We start from the raw sequence: 22,387 nt of genomic DNA, 5'->3' as shown, positions 1-22,387 counted from the left end.
CCAGGGTGAGCTGTGGGTCTATGAGTTTTTTAATTGAAATGAGACAAAACTCAAAAAGCCATAAGTGCTACAACTTCCAGAGGTTTGGATGAGGTATGCAAAACCTTAATCTGAATCAGATTTAAACCTGAGTTTATATTCAGCAGAAACTAGAGATCCTATAAATTTGCATAAATCTAAAATTTGCATACATCTACAAATCTTACAGGCATCTAGTCTTTAATTTTTTATTGAGACAGTATAATTGTTAGGACTCAACCACAAAACTTTTACCCAGGCAAGGACTTCCATTAGATTTGTATGTACTAATGTTTAGTATATTAAAGCCATGTTAGAGGTAAATTTAAATGCAGACTGGTTTAAAGTTTATGAAGATTCTCACATGAACTGAATTTAGATTTCTTGCTAAAAAATTGTGGTTTTTATAGCTGCAAAATGTTTCATGTGGTACTGGGTTTTTTCTTAAATCACTTCTGCTGGAGACAGAGGGATGCACATGGGCCACCATGCTTCCAGGCTCTGTTTCTGTTGCAGATGGCACCTGTGTGAATGAGTGTGGAGATGGCTTCTTCGCTGATGACATCTCCAGAGAATGCGAGCCTTGCCACAGGAGCTGTGTAACCTGTGCTGGGCACAGTTACAAGAGCTGTACTGCATGCAAAAACGGTTTCCAGCTTTCTCATGGGCAGTGTCTGAAACCAAGAAATTCTCTGCCAGCTGGAAAGTTCTGGAGTCGTAAGTTGAAACAGATCTTGCAATCTTTTCTGTTTCTCTGAAGACTACTACAAAATTTAGAAAGAGGATAGCAAGATCTTGCATATTGCTTGAAAGTGGTCTTTTGCAATTTTGAAAGTATATTGACAAAACCCATTGGTTCCACAAGCTGAAGTTTATTTTCCTGCGAAGAGTATAACATTTTGATACAATGTAGGTGTTTCTTAGCGATTTTATCTGAATAAAGATTAAAAAGATAATTGACAAAAAAGATAAAAATATGAAAAAGATAAAAGATGTGTACTAGATTAAGGTCTGGGAGTTCCTTATCTAAACTACTGGGTGCCTTGTATATTAGGGTTTAGACCAGATTTTTGGTATTTGTTCCCTTCAGAGAAGTCAAAATAAGTTGGGGGAAATAGAAAATTATATAGTGTGCGACTACACTATTATGAAAAATAAATCTATCCTCTCTCTCCTTTCTCTGTATGCACTGCTTTCTGAGAGACCAAATATGGGCTGTAGGACTACATTCTGACATTCTGGCCCTATACTGGCCATTTCCACAACCTTCACAAAATAATTACTTTTTCCTTGGTGGTCTCATCCATAGCATGAGGGAAACAATTCTCTTTTCCAAAAGAGCTCACAAAAATCCAAAAGCTATTTGGAATGAAAATGCCTTTATTTAGACATGTTCAGAGGGAGACTGTAATAATTTAAAATATCATTTTCCTTCCTATCCATCTTCAAATGCAACTTAGTACTGTCACAAATTTCCTATTAAAAATGTTTTAAATAAAGACAGCATATATAGACTATTTGTCATTCCCATTATGTTAATATATAAAGAACAATTGAATGTTTATGTTACAAAATGAAACTGTGCCATTGGAAATAATGGGGGTGTTCAAATTTTATAATGGAAGAGTAGCAGAATCTATTATAAAATTTAGGAATTTACATCACTAAGAATCTTTAAGAACACATGAAAAGTATCTGACAGGGATGTTTGCTGAATGGAGCAAAAGTCCAGATTACTAGCTGTATTTTTGAATCAAGTAAACATATTCTTCTGGTTCCTATGTTTTCACTTGAATCAAACACATCCAAGAATGGCAATCCTTAGATCAATACGATCTTGTACCAAAAACTAAAATACAGTAATTAATACTTTCAGAAAAAATATTGACCATATCAATTAATTGTGTATCTGATGAAGAAATTATGTATCAAAATGAATAATCTTTCTTCAAAAAATATCAGAATGATATAAAAATAAGAATGTTAATAGAAAGTTGAACTCCTTCACGTACTTCCTTGCATTTAATCCACAGATGCAAGTTTGATTTTTTTCAGTCTAAGACTATATCTACATCAGTGCCATGAAAAGATCACATCTGTAGACTGGTCTATCTATTGATTGTCTCTTTCTCACACTGTTAAACATGGTGACTTCTTGTGAACTTTTTTCTTTTGAGCAGACAACTGATGCAGTTCTGCATAAATGAACATTCCTGTCCCGTGAAACCTCTTTCTCCCCATCTTTCATATCATTTGTCTTTCCTTCCAGTAGTAAAAATACATCTGATTAGGGACTTTTCAAGCTGAGAGATATATCTCACTCAGAGCTGTACTGGTTTGAACATTAATGACAGCTCCAAAGACACTGGATTCCTGGTGCAGGTGGTGATGGGACCCCAGGGAACACATCTGGTGTCTGGACAGTTCCTCTTGGACAGACCTGCTAGGATTCCCCCAGTATGGCAGTTGCTCTACCATGTAACTGCTGGGAAAGTAATGTGAAGCTGGTGTTGTCCTGAGCCTTTTTCCTCCAGGCTTTCAAACAGAAGTAATCTTCAAGTCAAAATGTAATGAAGTTGCCACATTCTCCAAACGGAACAGGTAGAGAGAGTAAGGTGGACAGTACACAGGAGATGAGAAACTGGAAAGGACTCTTACAACCAATGAGGTTCTGAATGAAATTAAGGAGGGACTATTAGGTAATTCAAATGCTTTTGTACTTCAAGGCATGCTTCTTTATACATGGCCATATCTCAGCTCATATGTCCTTGGATTTTGTAGAGGGTTTCAGCTTTTTATTTTTCAAATAAACTTCACATTTTCCAGAACAAGTGGTGAGCATGTAAAGACCGTATTTGTTTCTGTATGAACACAAGATTTTCAGCCTGAATATATTTGAGTACTCATTTAATTTTTCTCTAAAAGCAGATTGAAAAAGTGTTGGGAGTTCAAAGGAAGATGACTCAAGCAAAAATAAAGGCAGGATGAGGACATTGTATTAATTGGAAATAAAATTTTGCTCATTTTTTCCTTAATTAATTTTGGGGTCATAATTAACATCTTAGAGTGATATGTTTCAAGCAAATCTGCCATTGTCTCACTCATGATGCACAACCTCTTCCTCTTTTCTGAGAAAAGAGAATAGGAAAAAGATATTTCCCAGTCTTTCTGCCACTTCCAGTTTTATAATACCTTGAATAGTCTGAATGGACAAGATCACTGTGGCATCTTCAAAGTTGCAGTAAAATTTAGCTCAAGAAATAATGAGATTCAGTTTTTCAGATTCTATAAAAGAATCAGAGAGACTTAGCTGGGCCAAAGATATTACTCATTCAGACAAGGACACAAGAATAAAGACGGTCTTGACTCAGATTCTGACCCAAGTTTAAGTAGATGGGTTTTGCTTTTGAAAATAAAAAATGTATATTGATTTTTTTTTTAAAAGAGTATAACTTTAAGGATAAAAGCAACTCAGTAGGTCTCCAAAGATCATTAATTTTGTTGAGCACTCAAGTCCTTTAAGGGAAAGGAAAATATAACCAAACAGCTTAAACCCAGTAATTTTCAAGCTTTCCATTTGCAATCAGTTCAAAGACCAAAGAAGTATATGTTGCATGACCATTTCTTCAGCTTTATAAGGTTATTCATTTGAAGTATCTTCCACTTAAAGTGAAGGAAACTTACATTTAAGAGCTTCATATTATTCTAAATGTGTGATGTATTTCAGGTTTTTTAGTAAATGAAAGCCGCAGTCACAAAAAGTATCATTTTGCATATCCAGATTTTTTTAAAAATAATTTTTACAAATGTCTTCTGTCAATATTTAAATTGGGAAATTCAAATACTTATATTTGTCTGGAAGCTAAACATTGTTTCTCTTGTCAGCAAAAGCCTAATTGCATTCCCCTCTGGTGGCAACTAGTAACTATTACCAAAAGCAGGACATACTGCAAAAGGGAAACAGAAATATAAACTAGTAAAAGAAATTTTGCATCGTAAGGCTTCAAACATTTAGCAAGAATGAGCTTCTTTAAATATTCTTCAGCAATAGTTAACAATTGCTCCACTTAACTTCACCTGATCTTCAATCAAAACCAGCAAAAGAGATCTGCAAAAATAAAGTTGGGATAATACAAAACCTTATAACAGCCAACTTTTCTGGAGTATTTCTTATATTCTTATAGTCAACTTTAAGGACACTTAAACTGACACTTGATTTGTCTGTCAGCATCTCAGGAAAGCCCTTGTGCCTGACCGCTCTGTCAGCGTCCCATTGGGGGGGACCCTTCACTGAGCAGTCCTGCTGGATCAGAGGGTGATTCCACTGACTCAGTCAAGGAAAGCAGCAGTGTAAGGGAGACCTCTCAGCAGATCTTCCCCTTCACTGGAGTGTGTAACCCACTGCCAGCAACTGCTAGTGCCCATGAAGGACTCACACTGACAGTTCATGGAGTAACACTCTTCAAATGTCAAATTGTGACAGCTTAAGTATGCTGGTGATAGCATCTGACTAAAAAAACATATTCAAAGTAATACACAGACAAGCTCTAATCCCCAGTACATGTTTGGCCTGCAGAGAACTTGATTCTTACCCAACAGGGGTCTCTGTGGGGGAGAAGACAGGTTCAGCCCATTGACTGATCCCAGCAATTTTGATGGACTCTTCCCTACCTTTTCCCCCATTGTCAACTTACTTTTTTACTATTTCTCTGTGTTTAGGTGCAGCTTGAGTGACTCTAGTCATACATTCCTTTGTTACTCATTGGTATAAAATTCTCTCACTTTGCTTTTAAAGATACAGTTGTATCTGGAGAAATTTTATGTTGTGCCACATGCCAAGAAAAGTAACATCACAGGCTTTCATTATCCTGTACAAGTAGTATTCACAAATACTCCTGGTAAAGAGTGACTAGCCATGTCCTTGCTGAATGACCTACTGTTAAGCACCCAGGCTGTGGTCTGGTGCACTCTCCATGAATCATTACATTGAGGCTTTTTTACTTCAGTGAGTTTTTGAGGCTTCTCAGCTAATGGTAGTCTCAGATGTGGTTACTACATGTTGTTATGGAACATCCCCAGTCATGTTAAATGTGGACCTAACTGCTCTCATTCATTTTCTCTTATTCATATCTTTATTATTATTCTCTTTTCTTCCCCTGTGGCATGATATGCATATACACACTTTTCATCTGCTTAGTATAATAGCCATCATTTCTCCTTGTGGGAAACGCTTTATGCAAGTTTGCTACTCTCTTCCCTTATCTTTATACTTGAAACATTTGCTTCCATGGTTTTCATTCAAAATTTCAGTATTCTAAATTATTTTGCCATAACAGTCAGAACAAAAGAATTTAGTGATACGCTGCATTTTGCTAATCATTACTGTCATCAATCAACCTACAGAAATCATACATATTTAGCTGGCAGGATGAGCTGGGCATGCTAAATGAGGTGCATAGCTCAACCTGAAAGTAACTTTTGGTTTTGTCTTTATTTTCTATTTTTAGCAAAATCACAAAGCTTCTGTGTATTGTCTGTTGATTCATAATTAATTTTTATTATATATATCTTTAGCCATTGTTGTAATTTGCTTATATCAAAATACAGAGCTGCACGCTGGGTACGTAGTCCCATTGCACAGCAGACTCTTTTTCTGTTAGGTATGATGCTCCAATGTCCTTGTCATTTTATAGCTGATGGTTCTGCAAAGAGTAATCAAAATTTGCTTTTCTACAGTCTTAAATAGTCCATTTGACACTCATTAGGTTCCCTTTCGGAGGGAAACAGCAGGCAGTAGTAGTTTGGGGAGAACTATTTAAGGTGTTATTCTCAAACCTTGATAAGTTAAGGAGATGGGCAATCAGCAACTGTATGGATTTTAATTTGGGCAAGTGTTGGATTAGTTTCTAGCACAGAATAAGGAACAAGAGGCTGAAGATAAGTGCTGGGAAAGAGACCTGGGTGCTCTGATCGATGACAAGTTGAATGCGAGCTAGGAGGGCCAAGTGTGTGCTGGGATGCTTTAAACACAGCACTGACAACTGGTCAAAGAGGGGATTGTCCTGCTCTTCTCCACACTGATGAATCCCCAGTTTGAGGGCTATGTGGATATTTGGGCACCACAGTATGGAAATAACAATAAGCTGTAAGAGACCATGCAAAAGTGGGCCAGGAAGATGGCAAAGGGTCTGGAAGGGAAGCTTTACTTCCTTTGCAGGAAGAGACTGAGGTCATTTAGGTTTGCTCAGCTCAAAGTAGAGGAGATTTCATTGACGTTTTCAACATACTCACAAGGAGAAATGGAGCTCTTCACTCTTGTGATCAGTGACAAGACTCAAGAAAAAGGCATGAAGCCTAGTCAGGGGAGGTTTACCCTGGACACCAGGGAAGATTCTTAACCCAGAGGGTGACTGAGTACTGGAACACGCTCTGCAGGAAAAATAGACGCAGCACCAAGCCTGATGAAATTCACGAAACATTTGGACAACGCAATCATCTTATGGGGCATTCTGCATAGGGTCAGACTTCGGACTTTGATGATACTGATGGTCCCTTCCCAAGTAATATATTCTATGATTATCTGACTTCTGTCTCCTTCTGACTCAATCTTTAGGTTACAGGGTAATGGTGTTCTACAACAATTTTGTTCAAAATGTCCATGAAATATCTCATTAAACAAAGTCCCCAAATGTACATACTTTCTAGAACTGTTTGCAACCTACTAGTATAACATATCTGTATTTGGGTTTGGAGCACTACACTGAAATTAAAATTATTGGGATAATTACAAAATTCGTAACATTATTGTTGTTCTTATTTGTGATGAGTAGTCCAGAACAATGCCTTAGTGAACAAGCGGAAAACATTAATACAGCTCATAACCTACCATTTGTAAAAGCTTAGATTTGCCAATTTCAATACACTCATTTTCTGCTCTGAGATAGTATTAAAAGCAAAAGCAAGGTAGGCCTAAAACTTAAAGGGTGTAAAGAAAAACTTTATTAACAACATAAAGGAATAATAAATTCAGAATAAAACCTCCAGACCACCCCTCCGCCCCTCTCCCACACGTTCTTCTCCTTCTTAACAACAACATACAGAAACACTTCAGTCAGTTACAACTTAAAAAATCTTTTTCAGTTCACTCTAGGGAGAGGAGTCTCCCCTTGTTTGGCCATAGCGATTTTTTGCACAAGAAGGAAAAACAGTTCTTTCATGGCTTCACTTTCCACTAACTTCCCTCATCTTCACAGCTTTCCCAAAGACGTGGCTTAGGGGCCATGTTAAACTCATGGGATATTTACTTTTAAGAGTGAACTGTTCAAAATGCCAAAGTTCTCTTCAACTTTCTCTCTGTTCATGCTCCATCCCCAGGAACAGAGATCCCCTTTTTCCCTCAGGGCAAAGGATTCCCAACACAGGTACTTTTGCTCAGTCATCTATCAAATTGAACACTCCAACCCCCCATGTCTTTCTTCACAGTTTATAGGAATTTTTAGTGTAGTACAGTCCTTCCCTATAGCTTGCAAAAGGATTTGAAGCCTAAATTCATGGTGTCTCCTCATTCTCCTTCCATCTGGAACTTGACTCCTGCTTCGCTGACTTTGGTGTATCCTCTTGGTTTTTTTCCTCTCACTCAAGGGAGGATTGAAGGTCTGCAAGCTTTATCTGAGCATTGGAAGGGTTATAATCTGACATGGAGGATGTAAAGGCTGGGCCAGGCCATGCTGGAGCTGTGCCAGGAGACTCAGGCTGCTCTGGAAAGGGTGTGTGGGAGGGACAGCTAGGATCACTCCTGCTCCCCGGGGTTCAGCAGCAGCACCCATTGTCGATGGCCACCCGTCGTTCCTGCCGGGACATGCCAGCTTCCCAGATGGGGCCAGCCCTGCTCCCCACCATGCCCACAGGCCACACAGTGGAACCAGTCCCGGGCCCTGCTACCTGACAGAAGAGAAAAGGACCATTCCTAGGGTTTGCTTGCTTCAAAATGTGAATTCATGGACCAAATCCTTCAATTGGTTTCTCAGGCCATGAACAACCAACTCAGCCTCCAGTTGGTTCCATCAACTCAGAGGAAGTTCTTAAGGAGAAAACTTCAGTGGCTGCTTTTTTTTCTAAATGCCAATTAATACAAAACCAGTACCCCATTTAGGAGAGAGGAGTCAAGCACAATCATTAAGTTCTTAAACTTTGTGAGTTAGAAAATTTTACAGAGATGCATTTTCAAAACCCCTTAGGAAAAGCCATACAAAGTGTCCCTTCTAAAGGGAGAAGAAATTAAGAAAACCAGATGGTAAAAAAGGCACTTTTTTTCCCTTTCATCACAGATGGAAATAGAAAATTGCTATCCTGTGACTCATCATGTATGACCTGTGAGAAATCTGCTGATGTGTGTACTTCATGTCCAGAAGGTAACATTTCAGCTTCCTCGGATAAGTTTGCAAGCGACTGTAATGTTTTGTATCCTACATGCTTTAAGAGAATGTTTTTGTCACTGATCACTGCTAAGTCCCTTAACAGCCTAAAGGGCAATTAGAAAATCAACAGTTGAATTCAGTCAACAGGGCATGCCCTTGGCAATATGGGTTGAAATACTGTCCTGTTGATGGTTTTCCTTTTCTTTCCTTTCAATTAAAATTTGTAGATATGATGCAGGAATTACTGAATCAGGATTTCTTCAGCAGTTAGATACATACTAGATTACCCTGATGATTCTTTCAAACTGTCAGTGTCTGAGCAAAATATTTTGGGAAATACTTTAAAGAAAGCATGTTTTATTCATGCTTTTAAGAACCAAAGTTGAATTTTGAGAGTTTTTCTGTCGCCATCTAAGGCAGAAGTTTTTTAAATACATGTCTAATTTATACTTTTACGCCCCTGGGTTCCTTTTCTGCCAGGAAAATACCTTATTCATGATACCTGTGTTTCTCTGTGCCCTCCAAAATATTTTGGCAATGCTGCAAGTGGAAAGTGCGAGATGTGCGGGGATAACTGTGAGGTGTGCTCTGACCAGTGGCACTGTCAGAAGTGTCAGCCTGAACAGAAACAGCTGCTCTTCCTCCACAAAGGCAGATGTTTGCAGGAGTGCCCTGAGTAAGTAACCCCTCTTAAATCATCCCTGGGGTTTTTTTTCTGTGCCCTTTCTCTTTGAAGTTCAGACCCATGGTACTTTCAAGGAAGGCCTTAATGAATCACAAGGTATCAGAAACTAAGGTAAATGTAGTTTTAAGATTGCCTGAATGAACAGTATTTTCTTTTGGTTAAAGAGAAAGCTAAAAAAAAATCAAAAGTAAAGGTAAGGCATTAAATCCTATGAAAGATGGAACAGCTCTCAATGACTTTAATAGGAGCATGGTACTTCGTGGCAAAGGATAATGAAGAGTCTAGACAGTCCCCAGTTTGTTCCTTCCTCCAAGTAGTACAGAGCAGAGATATAAACGCAGACAATGAACATATTAGAGTCCTGACATGTAACTACAGTGCTTAATGATGCCGTTTCTCTCTTAAGCTCATGTTTATTTTGTATATTTTATATGTGGAATTTTAAAATATTCCCATTTGACTGCAATGGACATTAGATCAGGGACATGAGTAGATCAGGTTCTCTCTTTTCTATGTTTTTTTCATCAGCATTCATCATATATATATATATATATATATGTATATATATGTATCTACATAAAACCAGTGCTATGCAGGAAAAAAAGCCTTGCTTGGTCAACATTTTTTCTTCAGAAAAATGTGAGGCTCCTGCTTTTCTTGCAATCTCTTTGCCACTGCCTTCCTGGTAATTTTGTTGAATAAGTCAGTGAGGGCCAGTGGAAAAGGTTGTCTTCAAGAAATGTCACAGTGACTGCAAGGTAATTGCAATAAAGCCTACTGCAGTCCAGAAACAACTTTTGATATTAGAAACTGAGGCATACAAACATTAATTTTGTTTTGACATTAATATGTATCTTGTGAGTACTAATTTCCCCGTTATCCTGCACAGAGTCGATATAAGAAAATTAAAACTTTTAATGTAGCACTGGTCATTTCTGATGTTATTATCCCCCTTTTTTTCCCAAATTCAAGACTGTAAATAATGGCTTCCCATCACTGAATAAAATCCACAGGGTTTAAACTCCAGTTTCAGACACTGAGGTAAAGTTCATGAGACACAACTACTCTTCACTGGAGCAAAAAGTGAGACTCCTTATTAAGGGGGTTGGCTTGGGTTTTGGGACATGTTTTTAGGGAATTAAAAGAGATAAAAAGGTTTGACTTACTGCATGATTAATTTTTGACAGAGGAAATTTGAAAGACTGAGCTAACCAAGTATTCAACATTGGAACAAGAAAAGATGACAGGACTATGAGAAGTAGCTACAGGACCTTGACAAAAGTTGGAGGATAAAAAAGATGAGGATAGTCAGCAGGCATAGCACTTCCTACCTTTTCTCTAACCTTGCTCCTAATGCATCTCCCCAGAATTTCTCCAGAAAGATCATGTCCAAGAATGGAAGAAGAAGCACTCCTCTATAAGGAGTAACATCTTTGTTAATGTAAAATACATATACTGGGAGTACTTTCTGTCTCAACTTCTTCTTTAGTTTTCATCAATGGCTCTTTGGATTAGCAATAATCTCAAAATGTTGATTTACCTATCCTTTGACCTTGTACCAATTTAGATTTGAGAGTGCAGACAGATTGAATTCAGCATCTCTTCTATGTATCTTCACCTGAAGCAGATTTTTGCTATATTTATGTCTGGTACTCCCAGATGTGGCTGTCTACATGTGCTCTCACACCACAGATACCAGCAAAATGTACTCCCTCTTTGCCATTTCTAGCCTGCTCTCACTAACGCAATGTATTACGTAAATATTCTGCTTTTTCAGTTTTTTTCAATCCCTGCCATCATTCTTCCTAGCCTTCACATTTCCAGAGTTGTCTCTTCTCTTTTTCCTCCCTAGAGCCACTGAGGTTACCCTTCTCCTTCTTTCCTTGATAACAGTACTGCAAGTCAGCTGCACAAGACTAGAGATTGCATGTTTTCCCAAATGCAATATATCTTTCTATCTTATGGAAGGGGGAAATAAAGACATAAAAGTTCAAAATAACTTAGACAGCAGGTACAAGAAGAAAGGAAAGCCCTGCACATAGCACTAACCATGTACATTTTCTGCTTTTAGACACCGGGGATGTTAAGTGAAAGATGGGCAAAAAATTGCGTGAGAAACATATTTGATTTAGTGAAGTATGTGTGCTGGGAGAGTCTCATTTAGAGTTGTAATTCTCATAGCCTACAGTGACCAGCAGTTTGCTTTGTGTTTTTTTTTCATTCCATAGGGGATATTTTAATGATTCTGAGACTTGCAAGGAATGCAGTGGATCCTGTAAGACATGCATGGGAAATGCAACCCAATGCCTGTCCTGTAAAAGTCCTTTGCTTCTGGAGCACGGGAAATGTAAATCTACTTGTTCAGAGAAGCATTTTGCCTTTGAAGGAATCTGCAAACATTGCCCTAAAATGTGTCAGGAATGTATTCACGATGAAATATGCACAGGTATTACAAAGAACTGCTGTTGTGTAGAATAAAATCCACCTGGATCTGTGGATCTTTCCAGTCTGGAGAGAGACTGACAGAAAATCCAAATTCAGTAATGTGCAAGGAAAAAAAGAGTGATGTGCATAACATTTTTAATCTCTAAAATAGATTATGTGAGATTAAATTATTAATCTGTAAAGATTTCACATTACTTAGCCTGGTCCTGTGGCTCTTCAGAGATTCCTGCTGGTTTGATTTTATTTTTGTGTATCCACAAAAATATCTAGTGTATCCAACCTTAAAATCTTGGAAATATGAACTAATGTGAACTACAGAATATTTCTTTCCTTGCTTAGCTGAATTTAATACCTCTTTCCCATTTTGGCAAATGACCACTTCTAGATAGAGAAATAAATACTTGTAAAGAAAGATGTTAGGAAAGCCTTTGGTACCCAGATAAGGCTATATGCTCACCCTTCCCCACCAACCCAAATTTCCCCCCCCTCCCCCAATATTAAGGATAGTTAATATTGAGTGAGCCATTCTGGAAACATAAACATGGATGAAATAAATAAACAACAATCAATTAACCAAACCATAAACAAACATATTAAACCTAATACTCATAATAAAATAGCAACTTATTCACAACTCTAGACAAAGACAAGCATTTAGGTTAATATATTCTAGCTAAACTCGTATTTCAATAAAAAACTTAAGCAAAACTTCAGATATGTACATTCTTGATTTTGCAGAAGTTCATAATGCAGAAAAATGTCAGAAAAAAGGCTATCCATATATTAGTGTCAAATATGGCTCAGTTAATATCACCAAAGCTGAGCAAGTGACTTTTTTCACAGTTTCTTGCTGTAACACAGAAGATACCATCTGAGGGCTGGGCCAATGTAGGTTTTCTGGAAAGATTGAAAAAGGAGGTCCTACCTTCTCAAGGTGTTCTGATGACTTCTGTAACAACAGACAATCCAGAATTTTGTGTTTCCTAGGATTTACCTTCTCTTACACTTAGACTTTGCCAAAGAATTTGCTGGTGATTTGCTTACCTATGTTCTGCTGTTCCCTGTAGAGTGTATGGATGAGTTTTTCCTGCATGAAGGGAAGTGTGTGCAGGAATGCCCTTCACACTTCTACCCTGAAGACAAGCACTGCTTCCCCTGCCATGCCGACTGCAAGGACTGCAATGGGCCACATTCTGATGACTGCACAGCATGCACTTACAGCTTGCTTGTCCTCTACAATGGCATGTGTTTTGAAGAGTGCCCTGAGGGGAGTTATTATGAAGAAGCCACCAAAGACTGCCAAGGTTGGCAGCTGCTGTTTTCCCCAGAAGAGTATTGAGATACAAGTCAGTCTGTTTAAAAGTCACCCCCTAAGGCCCTGCGTGTGACAGCTAATGTTGTTACCTGTGTCTTGGAGTTGAAGAGGATAGCTAGTGCAGAAAAATAATCAGGTTTATTGTAGAACAGCAAAAACTGAAGAAAGCAGAGAGGGAGGTAGCCAGGATAAGTACGTTTATTATTTCAGGCATCCACTGTGGTAAAATGCTGAGAATGCCTGCAGAATCGCTGAGAATTGCTGGAGACTTTATTCACTGTTGCAAAAGCATTGTTAATGCAAAAGAAAACCTAAGGAACTACTTGCATAAGACTGAAAATTACTTCCCTCAGGCTTTCATCCTGAGATTACAGCTGCTCTTTCAAAAATTAGAGCTGTAATAACACTCTGAGACAAATCCAGAAATGGTGAAATTCCTACTGTTTGTCCTTTTCAGCATGCAACAGGACATGCCAGACTTGTTCTTCATCCACTGCCTGCCTAACTTGCAGAAATGGATGGATATTGAACCATGATAGGCACTGCATGTTATCTGGATACTGCCCTCCCACTGAGTACTACATTGAGGAAATTCAGACCTGCAAGTCTTGCCACAAGAAATGCTTCCAGTGCTCGGGACCCACTGAACACCAGTGTCTTAGCTGTGCAAATAACCGGTATCTTTTCAGTAAGTGCCTCCCTCCTGCCTCTAGATTTCATTCTACACTGAAAGCATGGAAAAGACAAGTTTTCATCACATTTGCAAAGCATTTGGGCTGCATCAACCAATATAAATAATATGAGGACACGATGAGTAGTTAAATTGAGCAGAAGTAATTTCTTCAGCAGGGCTATGTGCGAACTGGTGAGGCAGGGCTTGCCACTCCCCGGGCATAATTCAGGATTTCTAAATAGCAACAAACTCGTATGTTTCATTTGCTTGGTATGTACTTTTCCTATTGTTTCCTTCAAGGACTTTAAAAGAGGGCTATCATTAGGTTTGTTGTTGTTGTTGATGTTAATGTATCCTTAAAAGCACACATTTTCATGTTGGCTTGTTTAATCCCTGAAGCAATCTGATGAGCAAAGGAATACTTAAAACATCTGATAAAAGGGATCATTAAGTCAGCATCTACTGGGTGGCTAAGGTGCAAAATTACTTTCTTGACTTTGGAGGAAAAGAGTAGGTTTGAGACTATGCAGTATCAGAAAAAAATAAGAAAAAATTATAAGATCCCCACACTAAAACATTTCTTCTCTGCATACTCTTCTAAAATCAAACAAAAGTTTTAGAAAGCCATTGGGAGAAAAAATATTAAATAATCCTTCAAGCAGAAAAGACCTAGAAAACAGTGTAAATTAAAAGCGAACATAAGCCTTTTGAGTATAATTCTAATGCAGATTTTACATTCCTAAATTTCTGAGGCTTTGCATCAAACTTACCTTTTTTATCAACACACTGTTTTATCAGCTGTTTTGCACCATTATAACTGGCAAAGTTGATGAACAAATGCAGATAAACATACTGGAACTGAGATAAAATTGAAAAAATCCCGAACCTGAAAGTATCTTCCTTTGCCAAATTGCAATCCAAGCAGCAAAATTATCAAGACAAATATGTAATAAGCACAAGCAACTTATAATTTACTACTTTACTAGCTTTACAGACTTGCAGCTAATTACAACACTACCAACTTTTCTTTCAGGATTCCTACTACAATGACTGAAATTTGACTGAAAAAAGTGCGACTTACCTGGCTTTGCAGCATTAAAGACATTTAATTCCATAACATAAAGTAGAAGCTGCAAACAAGTGTAAAGACCAGTAAACGAATGTCACGATTAAATATCAGATTTACCATCAGATTCATCATCTACACAGAATAAAATTAGATTGATGCTTAGAGTGAAAACTAGGCAAAACAGCAATGCAGATAAAAACTTGCCTTACTACTTTTTGATTATTCTTAGAAAAATCACATCTGCTGTTTATTATTATGCTACTTTATTTTTTACAAGGATAAAAACTTGCCTGTCCTGAAGAACTTGCTAATATGCACAAAATACAGAAATGAGGACTAATTGATAAGAATAAAAAAAATAATTACTGTGTTCCAACATTGGGTTTTCTTGTTCTGATATATTATCTATCAGCACCTCCTGCTGATAGACAGTTTGCTCCAGTGCAGCTGCCTAAGATGTTTTATAATAACAAATCTTGAATATGATATGTTACTTTGCATTGTTGTCTCTGCAGACGGAACCTGTGTTGAAACATGCCCAGATGGATATTATGCTGACAGCACTGAGAGGCAATGTTCTGCATGCCACAGCACCTGTGACACTTGCACTAGAAAACACAGCTCACACTGCCTTTCCTGCAAACTGGGTTGGTACAGACAAGGAAAAGGATGTGTAACCCAATGTCCAGCAGGGTAAGGCCCAAGATCTTTTGCTAAGACCTGCATCACAGAAAGAGCTTTGAGAAATTAGATCACTGCAGCATTCCACATAAGTGTGAAATAGAACTGAGTTTTGTTTTCAGGAGAAAATGTTCACAGTACACTAGTGGTGTAAAGCCTCCCTTCACAGTAGAAAATTTCAAAATTGGTGCCCCACTGGGAACTGTTTAGATGTGGTGTGGACATGCTTACACTCAGAGGATGCTCTTGGCTATCTCTATGCAGAACAGTGTGAACTAGAACAAACATACTAAGTTATATGTCAGTTAGCCTGAGCAGAGGCAGAAGAGCCTCCAACCACCACTGTGGCCTCCACTTAACGTGAAGCTTGGATAAGGTTATACCCTTTCTTGCATTGACTTAATGCTTATAGTTGATGATGAGAAAAGCAACCATTAAAACAACTTTGAAATGGAGCACTCATAATACTAGAGAGAAACTTTATAATTAATCCATTTAAGTTCCAAATGTGAATTTGGTGGTTTTTTTGGAAATTCAAATTTAGAAAGTGAACCTATGATTTCTCCTTCAAGTCTGTTTAATTTAAAGCTAGAGTTCAATGGGTCACACTGGCTGTGCATCCCATTAAACTGGAAAACTCTAATGACCATATCTCAGCAAAATCACACAAACCCTCCCTACTTCAATAATTTATATCTCAATTCAACTTGGATTTTAGAAAATTTTGCTGTAAACACTGTACAGAGTTGTGCTTTGTCAATGAATTCCAGTGGCCAAAGTGAAGTAAATTAATTATATTTTCACTGAGATTACAAATACCTGTGTTCATTTTAGTATAATTTTTATAAATTGATGTAATCACTGTAAAAAGCTAAGGATTAAACAAATGTTGGTTTTCCATTCACTGCTGGACTTTATGCAAAGCTATGCCTATCTGATCTATTTCAGATATTTTGCACAAAATTCCACTGGATCGTGTGAGAGATGCCACAAGAATTGTAAGGAGTGTATGGGGCCTCAACCCACAGACTGTCTTTCCTGTAATACGTATTTTTACCTATTGCACTCCACGAACGAATGTGTTAGCTCTTGTCCTCAGTACTACTATGAAAACAAGGACAACAACATCTGTGAGAGATGCCACTCTTCCTGTTTAACTTGTGAAGGTAAAAGTATATGTTCTGCTTTGAGGAAAAAAATGGAATCATCAAAACACCTGGAATCTTGGCTCCAAGATCTGGGAACACTTCATAAAGCTACTAACCATATACAGTGCTACTAATCTGTCCATGATTTTAGCCACAGTGGGTGATGCAGACATCTCCCATGGGCTGCTGAGCTTTTCATGGCTCTTGGTGACTTGTTGCACTCACTGCTCCATTTTTTTATCTCTACTACATTGATAATTGAGGTGAAAGCAAGTGTATGAATTCCTGTCAAGCTTTCTCCAGAACTGCTTCCAGCACAAAACACAAACAGAATGACAGCAACTTAATAGGGAGGGCTAGGACCAAGCCATATGTTGCCAAGTCAATGAACGGAAAAAAATGGACAACAGTAATGAATCAGCCAGGCCTCTCATAAAAATGCTCATCATAAAAAAGTGGGCTCACTTGCTTACAGATGGACCCCATTTTTCACATGAATATTGAATGAAAAATACCTCACTCTTTGAACTGTCCTACTGCCTGCTACTCCGTGAAAGCCAAGGAACTTAATTCCAGCTACACATTTTTACAGCCTACAATGGGAAAAGTAAAGACCCATAAAGCATATCTCCAGGTTGAAAGGTGAATAGAAATCAAAAGCACAGCGATATTTGTTTCTTAGTTATTAGTTATGTATTTCTCAGTGTTAACTTTCAGAGAATGTCTCTTTCTCTCTGTGAGACACTGTTTTTGGTTTCTCAATTTTCCAATTAAACCACTTCTAAACCAAAAAGCATTAATCCTCTTGGACCTATTTGGTGTCCTTTTTGATCTGAACAACACAATATTACAACAAATGGGTTCTGTGCTGCAGTTTAGAATAACATATCATGCTGTAAATCAAAAACTGTTTTGGATAGTGGATATATTGGATAGTACAGATGGCTAATTCCAACATAACAATTTATGTGGAAATTACACTTAGAATGAAGTCACATTAAAGAATTTCTACAATATATTTTTATAACACCATTATAAAAAGTAGCAGAAATATTTTTGTTTGGATTTGCGACAAAAAAAGATACAAATTTTAATTTACAGACCACGTCCTCTGTTTCTCACCTTATTTGGCATAAATGCTATGGGACAGAACTTTTATCATCATTATGAAAACAGAATTACAAAACACAAGACATTCTGAAATACATCTGCATTACTGATATATCAGCAAAGATAATGGTGTTTCTTTGTCAAGACCACTAAGGAAAACCATGCATTGCACACTAATACAGGAAGTTCTCTGTATTATAGAAGGTTACTAACTTCAGCAGACTTCTGCTAATGCCAGTTCCTTGCATTTTCATTTTCTTCCTTTCAGACAATGGCAGAAAATGTCTAGGTTCAGGGAAATGGATGGATGTATCTTGACACTTAAGACAGACCAATCACCTCAGTGTTTCACAGAAATACTGCATGCAGCATCTGTCTTTAAAGTCTCTGACATACAAAGTGCATATGATTCTCTGGCTATACCTAGTGAACAATGTTTTTTTCTTATGCAACTAAATAATTTATTTTTCTATTCAAGCATAAACATATTTTAATTCAGTGTTGTTTGCAAATAGTTAACAGGGCAAATAAGTATGGATTTTGTGAAGAACAGCATTGGTTCTTTACAATTTTACTTCAGTGCTCTGACCTAATTTATTTTCCTGAATATGTCAGAGTTCCCTGTACAACTGATTCTGAAGTTATCTTTTCATGAATATCAAAACACATGAGAAATAAATTTTGTTTGCACATAAAGCCCCGGGACTAGGCAAAAGCCTTTTCTAGTACCAAGTTCTTAATGTAAAACTCCTCAGTAATGATTGTTGCCACTAACAAATATCCTTTTGCTTTACAGCAGTGGTCAGTATAATTTTTAAAGAAATTTAGCTGACATTTCCTTTGTCATACTGTTGTTTTGTTTGCCTGTCTAGGGAAGGAAGCATTCAGCTGCACATCTTGTGTATGGAGCTACAGTTTATTAAATGGAATGTGCAACTCAGACTGTTTTGTAGGTGAATACAAAGTCCAGGAGACGCCAGGACAAAAGGTACCTATTTGAAGGCTTTTTATACACAATACAAGCAACACATTGCTCTTCTTTGAGTTTTAATGGTGCCTATCTTTAAATATATTTACTTTTTTCCTCTTTTGGCAAGCCTTGTTTCTCTTTCTGGGGTTACCTTATAGTCAACAAAGATATCAAAACTGCATGAACAAATCAGTTATATTAATGATACAGTGTTTCTTTTCTTCCAGTAAAACTGAGATTTCCTCTTGGATTTCTGATGCCTTTTCTTTACGAAATCCTTCTGCATTTTTGATTGACAGCTTTGCTGGCAGAAAGCTCTAGTAGAAGGACAGGCTGAAGTTAATAGAGCTGTATATTTAGTTGAGAAAGACCACAATTAGGTTTGGGTCTGTGCCATAAGTCTGGGCACTCCACCTTCCAGATTTCTACACCTATTGCCTTCTAAAGATATTTATTCAAGAATATAGCAGCAAACTTGCCTGAGATGCTACAAACCCTGGAGTCTCTGTCCTGGGATATTTTCTTGACAGTCCTACTTTATAGCACTGAATCTGATAAAACAGTGTTATTTGAGGCTGGGGACCACACAGGTCTGCAGGTCTTTGCAAAAGCTTTGACTCTAAGGAATTATGAACAGCTGTGAGCCTGCAATCTTGCACAGGTTCTTCCATCCAGGATAAACAGGCTTATAATCCTAACTGCAAGCTTGGTGAAAGTTTATTGGAGTTTCCAGATCTTCACAGTGAACATGTCCCATGGACATGAACTGTGAACATTGGAAACACTGAAACAACTGATTTCAGAGCATTCTGCAAGGCAGGTGTGACCACAGTGCCCTCTGGCAGACTCTGTTCAGAGGTTCCCAGAAGCCTGGACTTAGAAAGAGTATTTGAATGTAAGCTGTTTCTGTAGGAAAACAAAGTGACATGATCTAAGAGGAATCTGTTTTGATAAAAAATTTCCAGCCACCTTTATTCCTTATTTCTGCTTCTTCCCTGGGTAGAGAGAAAATTCATACTATCAGATTTTCCCCAGAATGTTTTGTATTGCTCCTTCCATGTCAGTTATGTTTCTGGCCCAAAAAATCTTAGAAGTGTGAGTAAAATTTAACATCCTGCCTAACTAGGTGAGATCTCTAAGCTCTTGCAACACTACATCCTACAAGCAGACCACTGAGAAATCAAAAAATAGGAAATTTTGAATTTCCTATTGTATTTTCACATTGACACTCATGATGTCCAGAGGTGACAACCACAATGGTGAGTGACAGGACAGAACTGACAGGTCGGGTCCAAACCATGCAAAATTAGAGGTGCACTATTTGTGTTCTGTGTTTGAAGGACAATCAACTCAAGTGTGAGAGATGTGACAGCTCATGCACTGAGTGCAAGGGACCTGGTCCTCTCAACTGCACAGTCTGTCCAGCCAGCAAGCAGATCTTCTTGGAGGAAAGCCGCTGCCTGCCCTGCTGCAGCAGCACTGACCCAGAAGAAACCCCAGAGTGCTGTGACTGCAGTGAAACACAAGGTAGGACCATGCTGAAGAGCAGGAATAGTACTAAGCATTTTATGGTTGATTATGCTGACATTATGCTACCTGAAAACTGGACTAGAGCAAAAATGTGCTATTGGTAAACAATGGATTTCTACTGTTTCATCAAAAATAGGGAAGGTTTCACTCAAATAACAACCATTACATCTGGTGCTGGAGATGACCACTTCTTGCACTTAAAACTACTATGTTAAATGGCCTAGCATTTCATAAACTGACTGGTTTATTAATTAGCTTAATTCAATGAACACACGTTTGAATCCTTGCATCTGTGCCTCTGCTAGCTTTTCTCTTTCTTTCTTATTATTTTAAATCTAATAATGAAGAACAGATATCCCAACAACCTCACTGATATCCTTACTGCATAAGAACAGCAAAAACACCACTGTGATACCAGAAAAGCTAGGTATTTTGTTGACTGCTATTACTGCACCAGACACACTGTACCAGACTTCTAACACACACACAAACACACAAACGCAAGCTCATTTAATCGTTTTTGTTGCTGTTCTTTTGTTTTTAATTGGTTTTGTAGATGACTGTGTATTACAGACAACTCTACCCCCTGGGCGAAAAAGCAAAACTACTTTCTTCATTATCACTTGCATTTTGCTTCTGCTTGTCATCGGAGCCATTGTATTCATCTGGAGAAAGGCACAAACCAAAACCCAGCCTGTGAATAAAGGACGGTATGAGAAGCTGACAAATCACTCCAAAACCTTTCCTTCCTCTGTGAGCAACTACCACAAGAATCCCAGTTACCATGAGGATCAAGTGATTGAATACAGAGATAGAGATTATGAAGACGATGATGATGAAGACGACATTGTATATATGGGCAAGGATGGCACAATTTATCACAAATTTAAATATGGACTTTTGGAGGATGATGAGGAAGATGACCTAGAATATGATGATGAAAGTTATTCATTTAGATAACTTTTTACTAATTAACAAATAGTAAATTAGTCCTACTTTACTGTTTTTCCTATGAAATTACAGCTATTTAGTTAATATGTTTAGTTACTTGATAGTATCCTGACCTCCAAATTTTTTGTTATTAGTTATTGTGCAAGAAGAATAATTTCTAGAAACATTTTTTTTTCAAAATAGATTTTTTCCTAGGCTTTTAAGTAGCACTCCAGATATAATCTGGTTAGGAGACAAAGTTTCTATGCATTTGTGCGGAGAATAATCCATTCCCAATATGTATTTGTGTAACTAACAAAAAATTTTCTTCAAATCTTCTTGGAGAATCCTGCCAATCACTACCAGAAATGTGATAAGCAAGACAGGTGTATGTACTTGATGAATGCCACTGGGAGAGGGTACCAGCAGTTCACCAAATTGGGATTAGAGTAACTCAGCAATTCATAATAGAATAGGCAACTTGGAGGAATTTACTTACATTTTCTTTATAATCACCTGGTATTCCCTGAAGCAAACACATTCTACTTCATAATCTTTACAGTGTACTTTCCTGTGAATTTGTGTAACTGTGACATGATATTTTAAGATTTAGGACTGTGACGACTTCTCATAGCTATATTTTATTCATAGTTTGTATTAAACAGAACAAAAATATTTTATATATCAGCCTCTGATTAGTCTTTACTGCAGTGTTTGTCAAACAATCTTGCATTTTACAGATTAATTTCTCAGTTTACAAAAAAGGGTAATATTGTCTATAAGCATGGCACACACACACCCATCCTGCACCATGAGTAGGTGGTGTTCATATTGTAAATGGCTCAGGATGCTCAGACAATAGTAAAGGGGATATTTGCACTTTTCTGGTAATTTTTAATACCATTAGAGAAATAAAAATTTATAATTTTAAATAAGTATGGCCATTTGTTGTGAAGAATAAATTCTTTTAACCGTCTTATAGATGTTGTTATTCATTACATTTCATTAAATCTCAGAGTTTCAAAGTTCAAAGGCTTATTCTTAGCTATGCCTGAACAATCCAAAACTAGAATGATAGATGTAATAATGTGCATTTTCTATATGGGCTCACAGGTTATGAAATGATTTTATTATAAAATGGCCAGATGAACCTGGCGGGGTACAAATTATTTGGACCATGCTGCCATAGTCAGGACTTTGGTTACTCAGCCCATTTTCCATGCCCTGGTATCCTGGTGGCAATGGGGCCCATCTGACAAAGCAGGGGAAAAAGCATCTTTGGTCAGAGACTTGCCAGACTCCTGAAGAGTGATTTAAATCAGATTTGTTGGGGAAGGGTGCCTATCCATCCTGATCTATCTAGTCAAAAATCAACACCTATAATGAATGCCCAGAA

The 22,387-nt window shown here is 37.6% G+C and overlaps 1 protein-coding gene across 1 annotated transcript in view; it reads left to right on the top strand.

Annotated features, from left to right (window-relative positions):
- PCSK5 (proprotein convertase subtilisin/kexin type 5) overlaps nucleotides 1–21,021 on the top strand; it is a 220,905-nt gene extending 199,884 nt beyond the window's left edge. The window contains exons 27-37 of the mRNA XM_062512702.1: nucleotides 535–735; nucleotides 8,346–8,429; nucleotides 8,916–9,111; nucleotides 11,349–11,566; nucleotides 12,633–12,869; nucleotides 13,338–13,568; nucleotides 15,138–15,315; nucleotides 16,252–16,469; nucleotides 18,434–18,549; nucleotides 19,872–20,058; nucleotides 20,618–21,021. Of these exons, the coding sequence (XP_062368686.1) occupies nucleotides 535–735; nucleotides 8,346–8,429; nucleotides 8,916–9,111; nucleotides 11,349–11,566; nucleotides 12,633–12,869; nucleotides 13,338–13,568; nucleotides 15,138–15,315; nucleotides 16,252–16,469; nucleotides 18,434–18,549; nucleotides 19,872–20,058; nucleotides 20,618–21,021 (2,270 nt within the window). The remainder of the gene's footprint in view (nucleotides 1–534; nucleotides 736–8,345; nucleotides 8,430–8,915; nucleotides 9,112–11,348; nucleotides 11,567–12,632; nucleotides 12,870–13,337; nucleotides 13,569–15,137; nucleotides 15,316–16,251; nucleotides 16,470–18,433; nucleotides 18,550–19,871; nucleotides 20,059–20,617) is intronic.
- The last annotated feature ends 1,366 nt before the right edge of the window (nucleotides 21,022–22,387 follow it).

This window comes from Cinclus cinclus, chromosome Z (assembly GCF_963662255.1).
Source record: "Cinclus cinclus chromosome Z, bCinCin1.1, whole genome shotgun sequence".
NCBI classification, from domain to species: domain Eukaryota; kingdom Metazoa; phylum Chordata; class Aves; order Passeriformes; family Cinclidae; genus Cinclus; species Cinclus cinclus.
This window is presented reverse-complemented; position numbering and strand designations above follow the sequence as displayed.